The 9,271-nt window shown below is 47.5% G+C and overlaps 2 protein-coding genes across 2 annotated transcripts in view; both read right to left on the bottom strand.

Annotated features, from left to right (window-relative positions):
- On the bottom strand, positions 1–1,387 carry FOXG_07351 (uncharacterized protein; the record flags this gene model as incomplete). The annotated part of the gene is made up of 3 exons (XM_018385940.1): positions 1–74; positions 126–810; positions 863–1,387. The coding sequence occupies 3 exons, from the start codon at positions 1,385–1,387 to the stop codon at positions 1–3; spliced, it is 1,284 nt and encodes a 427-aa protein (XP_018244722.1).
- Positions 1,388–6,478: 5,091 nt separating this feature from the next.
- Positions 6,479–9,271, bottom strand: part of FOXG_19753 (uncharacterized protein) — a gene marked incomplete at both ends in the record, with an annotated part of 3,514 nt that continues 721 nt past the window's right edge. The window contains one exon of the mRNA XM_018400018.1: positions 6,479–9,214. Coding sequence (XP_018244721.1) covers positions 6,479–9,214 — 2,736 coding nt within the window. The remainder of the gene's footprint in view (positions 9,215–9,271) is intronic.

Raw genomic sequence — 9,271 nt, 5'->3', positions numbered from 1 at the left:
TCATATCCAAATACGCAGGTCTGCTTGGCCCTGGTCAGGAGCCGCCATCTGAGAACTGCGATGTTGAAGAGGAACTGTACATAGTAAGCGATCCAGTTCATCAAGGGAGTATATTACCAATTTACCTTTCAGAGGCGTGGACGGGTAGCCGTTGGCCTCTATTGATGACTGTTCTGTCGCATCAGGCGCCTCAGACTTTGACCTGTCTACTTCTCGTTCTGGCGAACGTTTTTCTGCCCGAGTCTTAAGAAACTTGCGAACCGACCGTATGTGAGGAACAAGTGAGTTCTTGTTGTTCGCATCGAACTGCCTCAAATCTCTTGCAGAGACCCAGCCGACGGCGCTCTTGGCGGGAAAGTCTTGGCCATCAAAGTACATTACGGGGAACTCTCGCTCCATGACCAGAGGCTCGCCGTCGTTAAATCCCTCCGCCCAGGAAAAGCCATGTTGCTTATCGCAGTAGCACCTAGGGAGAACCTCTGCTAAGCCAAGACTTTCTATCGAACCTGAAATGCCGACGCTTTCGAGATCTTGCATCGGAAGTAGGAGTACAGCGAACCAGTCCTTGGACTTTTCCCAAAATGCGAGATAGATGCTGCCGGCATCCGGGTTTGTGATGCCCTCAAAGTCTTCGTCCGTGGTAGATCTCTTGTCGCCTTGTCGCCTGTGGCTATGCCGTGTTCGTCTTCGCAAAGACCTCACAGCTGGACAAGAGACAAGAGAATTGCTGAGTTTGGTACGAGGGTCATCTTTCTCAACCTGACGTCGTTTCCTTCCCATGGATTCTGGCGATGTTCTCCTTCGTTTGTACTATGACAGTCAGTAGGCAAGCATGAATATGGGTGATGGATTGGGCGCTTACGCTGACGGGAGTGGTCGTCGGACTTGTGTGCCTGTTTTCGGGCATTCCTTTAGGTACGCACGCCTCTTTGGCGCCGATCGCTTGGGGAGTTGCATCGTGTGGCTGACAAGTAACGACTGCATTGTTTGAGTCTTGCCGGTCAGAATTCTCGCTCGAGATGCTCCGTAGAAACGACTCTATTTTCGTAGGCCCAATAATTTCCAAGAGTTCATAGCGGAGCGCGTCTGCAAATTCTTGTAATGCCCGGTTGTACGCCTTCTCCTCGTCCTGCACGCCAGCCTCGTATTTTATTTCCAGCTCTTTTAATTGCCCCCCTAACTTCACGATACTGTCTTGGAGACTTAGTTTTTCTGGCGCTGGGGCTAGTTCCAAGCTTGTCCATAATTGAGCGATGCGGCCCCGGATTTCGTCCGTCTTCTCTTTATAAATTTCAGCCGGAGATCTGACGCTTGATAGCTTGAAAGCATATCGAGCAACTACCTCTTCGATCTTCTCAAATTGTTGCAGAAATTCTGTAGGTGCCATTTCGTGGAGCGTTCGAGGACGTAGATCAATAAGTGTAACGGTTGAGTCTTGGGAGTGCAAGAAGCGTTTGAGGTGATAGCTAGCCGTCCAGCTACGGCTCTACGGTCGCGCTGTGGCGGTGTGTTAGCACAGTAAAATACAGTCTTGTTTTTACGTAAGATCAACGTAGCGCGTGATTAGGAATGAAGAGGGATGTCGATTGTTATCGTAGGATGTTCAATTAAAAAGCTCGAGACGCGTCAAAATTGACCAACAATCAATGGTCATAAGTCACATGACAACGTTGCTGTTGGCTGTCACACCTCAAAAGGGTCAACAGAAATAACGCCCAGATTTTGCCCAAGGCAGAGGGGCCGTAACTGCGCCAGATCATATCTCTCTCGAATGCTCAGCCTTTTTTTCGCCCCTTCTCTTTTTCTTTCTTTTTGGCTCGCTGACCCTGTATACAACACGTTATGCATCATTTTGTAGGTGAATACTTGTTTGTTGAGCATCCTGTATTCCAGGCAACGCTACAGTCTCCACTTTACGTGTGCTTTTCATTAGCTTTCGTTGGCCATCGCGCTACGGGCGGGGAACTGAGTACATTAATCAGGCTCTGATTGGTAGATTTGGGTGAACTCTAAGTGTAGGAAAAGAAATTTCACATCCCTTGGTAGATCTTGAACAGGTGCTGGGGCCTCACGTGCAAGCAGGGATACTTTAAGATTACAGCCGAAATGGTAAAACCTCTAAAGGGTAGATTTCAACAGAACACAACATGAATATACCAATTCACATCAATGAACCGAATACACGTAATCTCCAACAGTAGACTGAAGTATGATTAAAGCTTATTCTCCTAAGATTTTTTATTAATGGCTTGACAGTTGACAGTCGCTGTTTACGGAGAGGACAGTGTAGATGTTTGTGACTTTAAATATCTAGTAGAGATATTGGGCTCATAGCGTCGGAGCAAGCTGTGAGGGCAAGCAGCTCGAGCCACATATGATTAGTGGAAATAGTAGAGTCGACCAAGGTACATGACTGGGTAACGTGCATGATAAGCGAGTGCTCCAGACAAGCGAGTGCTCCACCAATCTACACCTAAAGACTCAAAAAGAGTAATAAAAACACCACAACCTATCTGATCAATTAAAATTAATTACAATCCTATTCCCTACTGACCTCAATTGCCTCCTGACAGGTTCTTGCAGTATGCCCGGTCTTTCCGCAAATACTACATTGCCGAGGCTTTGATCCTTGTGACCTTCCGCGACCACCTCTTGAGGATTCAGCTGTTACCTGCGCATCAATATCTATCTGATCAATTGCTTGTGATGTTTCCCCTATAGTTAAAGGCCCTTCTTTCTGTACCTTAGTCCTTTTTCCCCTCCGGCGTCGCCCTACTGTCTTATTTTGTTGTTCAAGTTGTTGATTCCTATCATATAGTAAGACCATCTTATCCATAAGAACAGTTGTTGCCTTCTCAAAATGCTTTACGGCTTCAATTATTGACTCAGGGGAGCTGCTCTTATGATTTCTGATCCTTCCTTGCAGATACTTGGAATGCGATTGGGCCTCTAGCACTGTCTTTGGGGTCCTTGCAGTCCAAGGGGTCGATGGTATCGTGACCTCTACGGGAGGCGTCGGAGTCCGTAGCTGCACATCAAGCTTCGAGATAACATTTTCTGGGTCAAAGGGAGCAAGCCCAGCTCCTCGGAAACCTCCCTTTATATTAATTTCTGTAATAGCAGCTTGGTGGGCGGCGTGAAAGGTAGGAAAGAACTCAGTCTTGGAAATGTAGGTTATAGAGCATCTAATCAGATGCTCTATTTGTCGACCATATGCCTTTTTCAGCGGCCCAAAGCACCCTACGTCAAGAGGCTGAAGTAGATGAGAGGCATGAGCAGGCATACAGAGCGTGATAATCTTGTTCTCTTTGCAATATTCCTCGAATTCGACGGAGTGGTGACTTTCGTGACCATCAAGGATCAAGAGGCGATAGCGACTGTTCGTTCGCTTAGCTGTAGCCCGATCAAAGTGCTTTAGCCACTCGAGACCTAGATTATTATTAGTCCATCCATTTTCGCTCAATGCAATAACCCAATCGCCGGGGAGGTCGCATTCTTGGTACCAATTTGCAAGGTGATCCTTGCCTGCACCAATGATGAACGGTGGGATCGATTGACCTTCCGCATTAATCCCCTCGATTACAGTAATCCATTCGCAGTTTCCAGGCTGTACTTGCTTTGGTCTTCCTTGCCTGTGGGAGCCTGTGATGACTATTCCGGGCTCAATCACGCCCATCATAAAGCCGGTCTCATCAAAGTTCCAGATATCATCTAATCGGATACCGTATTTCGCGATTGTATTCTCTACAAGCCGAAACCAGCCACGAATAATAGTCGGATCTTCGCATTTAGCTCTCTGATAGTCATATCTGCGAAATTTATGTGTCTTTAGCTCTGGTTGTCGCTTGATGAAGCTATGAGCCCAGCGCTTGCCGACAGGTGGCGCGCCGCGGTTGGCACGCAAAGAATTCGCGATATCTTCCGCATATAATAGTCGCGAGGGAAATCCTCGCGAATCTAGGTCAAGGATGAATTGGACTATCATATCCTCTTCCTGATCAGATAATAACCGTGACTTTGTGAGAGTATCACGCTTTGAAAGAATGCCATGCCGGCGGCGACTTAAGGTAAAGCGGTCAACATGATATATAGCTGCGGCCTTTCGAAGACTTAATTTTGGGTCATTCTGGAGGGCCTGAAGGGCAAGAATAATCTTAGCTTCATTTGAAGACTCTGGCATATTAGGTTGTTGAGAAATATCTGATTGAATAGTGATAGTGTAGGTTGAGGGATTTTTGGAGCACTCGCTTGTCTGGAGCACTCGCTTATCATGCACGTTATAATTAATAGCCTATAACGTGTTTAATAAGCATGCGCCACACTTTCCCTCTTACATCATACATTTTACCTGAATCCTAATCAATTAGTTTTCAACCATTTATCATGTCACAACCTTCAATTAAAGCTAAAACCCTTCTTGCTCTTCAGACCCTTCAGAATAACCCGAAATTAAGTGTCCGACGCGCTGCAAAGATGTATGAGATTGATGAGCGCCGCCTACGTCGCCGCCAGCAAGGCATTCAATCACGACGCGATTGGATTCCAAAGTCACGGAAACTATCTGATCTGGAAGAGCAGATAATAGTCCAATTCATTCTTGATCTAGATTCGCGAGGATTTCCCTCACAATTACGTTTTGTGGAAGAAATGGCTAATTCTCTGCTTGCTGACCGCGATGCGTTACCTGTCGGCAAGCGCTGGGCTCATAACTTTGTAAAGCGACAACCAGAGCTCAAGACGCGTTTATTTCGGAAATATGACTACCAGAGAGCTAAATGCGAAGATCCATCGATTATTCGTAGCTGGTTTAGGCTCGTACAGAACGCAATCGCGAAGTATGGTGTCCGATCAGATGATATCTGGAACTTTGATGAGACTGGCTTTATGATGGGTGTTATCTCAAGCGGCATGGTCGTCACAGGTTCAGAAAGGCTTGGAAGACCAAAATTAGTGCAGCCTGGGAATCGTGAATGGATTACAGTCATTCAAGCGATTAATGCGGAAGGCTGGGCGATCGAGCCGTTTATCATTGGCGCGGGCCAATATCACCTTGCCAACTGGCATGAAGAACCTACCCTCCCAAACGGCTGGGTTATTGCAACGAGCCAAAATGGCTGGACAAATAATGAACTGGGCCTTGAGTGGCTTAAGAACTTCAACCGATGCACAACTGACCGATCAGTTGGTTCTTATCGTCTTCTGATCCTCGATGGTCATGAAAGTCACCACTCCGTCGCTTTTGAGAAATATTGCCAGGAGAATAATATCATCACGCTCTGTATTCCGGCTCATGCGTCTCATCTACTTCAGCCTCTTGATATCGGGTGCTTTGGGCCACTAAAGAAGGCATATGGTCGAGAAATAGAGCATCTGATCAGATGCTCTATAACCTATATTTCGAAGACTGAGTTCTTTCCCGCCTTCCACGCCGCCTTCCAAGCCACTATAACCGAAAAAAATATCAAAGGGGGTTTTAGAGGAGCTGGGCTTGCTCCTTTTAACCCGGAAAGCGTGATCTCAAAGCTTGATATGAATCTGCGGACTCCAACGCCTTCCGAGGAGGTTGCTGAACCCTTAACCCCATGGGTTTCAAAGACCCCAAAGACAGTTCTTGAGGTCCAATCTCAATCTGCCTACTTACAGAAACGAATCAGAAGACATCATAGCAGCTCTCCAGAGTCACTTATTCAAGCTGTGAAGTGTTTTGAGAAGGGAACAAGCACAGTCATGCATAAGCTAGCCTTAGTAGAGGCTAGGATGAATGACCTTGAACAAGCAAATGAGATACTTAGTCGACGCCGAAGGGCAAAAAGAACTCGATTACAGAAAGGAGGGGTGATGACTGCAGGGGAATCAAGGCAAGTAGTTGATCAGATGGATGTAGATGCGCAGGTAGTGGCCGAATCGTCGAGAAGTAGTGGTCAAGAAAGGTCGGCGCGACCGGGCGTTCGGCGCTGTGGTGTATGCGGAAAGACTGGACATAATGCAAGGACCTGTCAGGTAGTGATTGAGACGTCTAGAGGAGAGTATCGCGAGTAGTTTTAATTAATTAGATAGCTTGTGTTGTTTTTATTTTAATTTTTACCTTAAGGGTATACAAGAAGTGGCCCACTTACTTGGATGGCCCACTTGCTTATCATACACGTTATGCGGCAAGGCCGGGCATAATGCAAGGACCTGTCAGGTAGTAATTGAGATCTCTGGGGAAGAGTATAGTGAGTAGTTTTATCTAATTAGATAGTTTGTAGTGGTTTTAAATTGATTACTAGTTAAAGGGTTCAGAAAAGTGCGGCGCATACTTGTCAAACACGTTAGTTATAGTATTATTCTACACTACCTAATAACCACCGCCGGGCCTGCTAAATCCTATATCTTAAACTATGAATAACTCCTAGCTATACAAGTAAAATACATTTTAATAGTTAGTTTTTTAAATACTATAGGTATATTGTTATCCTTAACCGTCTTAAGCCCTCTCTTAGATACCAATCCTCTGTTTATCATTAACAAGCTCCGTACCTTGGCTCCCCATCTTTATCCGCATAACCATGGCCTTACCCGCATCCCTTTCCGGATCTCGCTCAGCCAAGAATCGGCTATGAGTAACGATCACAATCCAACCGACCATCGACTGTAGCATTATCATGCACCACCTGACAACTGCCTCCTGACCCGCCTCGTCGAGACTGTCAAACACCTCATCGATGAGCAGGTAATGTGCCCGATGCGCGCTCTCTGCCCAATCCAGATGTAGCAGTGCGAAGAAGAGTGCTAGGTCGAGACGCTTGCGCTCGCCACCCGATCGCTTCCCATAGGCGAGCGAGTGGTGGATAGCAAGGCTCTGATCGAGAACAGGCACAGGCGAACCAGATTCATGTTCCATGGCGCCAATTGATTCATAGTCGAACAATGAACTCAGCATTCCCGTTGCGATGGCGTTTGTGTGGCGTGTGTCGTCGTACAGCGCCGTAAGGATCTGTGCAAGTAACCTATTGAGATCTGATATTGACTTTTCGAGGACATATTCGCGGAAGTTGGCCGTTGATCCCCCCCTGGATTTGGCTGAGGAACTAGTGCGCTTATTACGTTTTGTTAAAGCAGAGGACCAGAAGGCAAAAACCTCGCGATCAGCTGCAAGCTCTTTAAGTTTGAGAGCCAGGTTATCGTATTTCTGACTAGTCGAGTGTAGAGATGACTGCTCGGCTTCGATAAGGCATGTATAGGTAGTTGCTTCGTGCCGCTTGAGCATCACCTCTTCTTGCTGCTGCTTGTGTTTAGCCTCTTGCCGTTGTTTAAATATGAGCTCTTCCTGTTGCCTAAACATGGCCTGCTGCTGCTTGAACATAACATCTGCGCATGTGTTTTGAGCCTGCTCGACCGCCATAAGCTGCTTGTCGACCACCAGAAGGGCCTGGCTAGTGGCAAGCTGGTTTCGATGAATAATATCCGTTACCTCGAGATGGAGGCTTTGCAGCCGCAACTTGCTGTCTTTAATGTCCTCACAGAGACGGTCAATGGCCACTCTTCGTTGTTGATGTTTGGTGTCGATTGCTTGATAGTTGCTTATCAAGAATTCCAATATGCCCATCGCACCCCTGATAACCACTGTTCTCATGGCATATAAGAGCCTTTGGTGTATGGCGGGACGATCTGCTGGCACGGCCTCCAATTGTTGACCGAGTTTCTGTTGCAGTCCGGCGAGCCATGACATGAAATCGGCATTCCCCATTCCCCGTATTTGGGTATATTCCTTTTCTAGGCGTTGTCGGCTTTTCTCCTCCATGCTGATCTGATCTGTCAATGCCGAGACCTCTGCGCGGGAACGCATTGTAAGCTCGGCGAAGTGTGCCGTTTCCATTGCATTCTGAACTCCCTGGCTTGAGGCCGACATCTTCTGTTCATACTCTGCGGAGTCTATAGCAAGCTCAGGGTCTCCGTGTCCAAACCGCCCATCACTTCGTAATCTAGCGGCTGCATGGTCCTGTATCGCCAACTCAAGAGATGCCGCAGCGTTATACGCCTCCATTTCACATGTTCTTCGTTTCCGGTCCAAAACTTCGATACGTTTTTCAGTATGTTCCATTGTGTGGGCCATGTCCTGCATATTCTTATTTACCGCGTTCGCGTTTTCATCAACGTCCTTAAGGAGAAATCTCGATACCTTCCCATAGGTATCTAGTATTGACATTCCAAGAGCTGCCTCTGTCAATTTACGCTTCTCCGCTGCCTTTGAGCTCAAGAAGCTCGCAGCGCTCTCGTGGCTCAATACGACTGTCTTGATGTATGTTTCGTAGTTGATACCAAGCAACTCGACGATAGCCTCCTGTGTCGTGCCTTTGTCTGGGTGATCATACTGCAGCTGGGCCTCGCCATGTAAAAGGACTATAACACGGTTACCGTTTTTCTTGTGCTTGCGATGACGCGAGATCGCGTAACCGTTGGCGAACTCCAGCGTGACGCAGCAATTCTTACCTATAATATCGTTGACAACATCGTCGGCCGCCATGCCACTGCGAATGCACTGCCCAAACTGGCACCAAACCATGGCCTCAATCAGCATGCTCTTGCCAGAGCCATTCTCGCCAACCAGGAAGGTTAGTCCACGCGCAAGATCATACCGGAAGTCAATGGTGATGGTGTTCTGCACGCTCAGGAAATTGGTGATCGTAAGAGTGGATGGCACTGCGGCGAAGGTATGATCAGAGGCACCTTTCAGATCGGTAGCGCTTCTCGTGCTGATAGCCTGAGTTGACCTGTCGAGAAAGTCCTCATAGTTCAGCTGGACGTCTTCTTCATCCTGATCTACCAGCCCGCGGGAAACTTGAATCATTCGCTGGCCAACTCGGATTAACTCTTCTTGTCGCAAGGAGAGAGAGTTATCCAATTCTAGTGATGTAACATACTCCCGAGCCTCCGCCGCAAAATCGAGTCTATTGGCTCGAGGTTGGTAGTCAAGGGCAGAGCTGAAGACCCTATCGCCTGTTATGTCGTCGATTTTCATGGGCTCCTCTAAGGGCTGGACGGATGCATCGCTCGCTGGGACCGATGATCCCAAAGCCGCGCGGCCAGAATGCGATTTAAAGCCCATAGGGTTCCAGTCCCGTACACTCCGCGCCCCAAGTGAGAGGAGCTTGTCACGAGCCATAACATACTTGAGATGGCTCAAATCACCTAGAAGCATTACGTGCTTGTCCTTCACGGCTTCTTCGTTAGCCTGGTCGTTGAGGACTTCATGTAAATCTGCAGTTGTATAGCCAATGACATATGGGTT

This window comes from Fusarium oxysporum, chromosome 6 (assembly GCF_000149955.1).
Source record: "Fusarium oxysporum f. sp. lycopersici 4287 chromosome 6, whole genome shotgun sequence".
NCBI classification, from domain to species: Eukaryota; Fungi; Ascomycota; class Sordariomycetes; order Hypocreales; family Nectriaceae; genus Fusarium; species Fusarium oxysporum.
The sequence above is the reverse complement of the archived record's forward strand: the minus strand, read 5'-3'. Positions and strand labels throughout refer to the sequence as shown.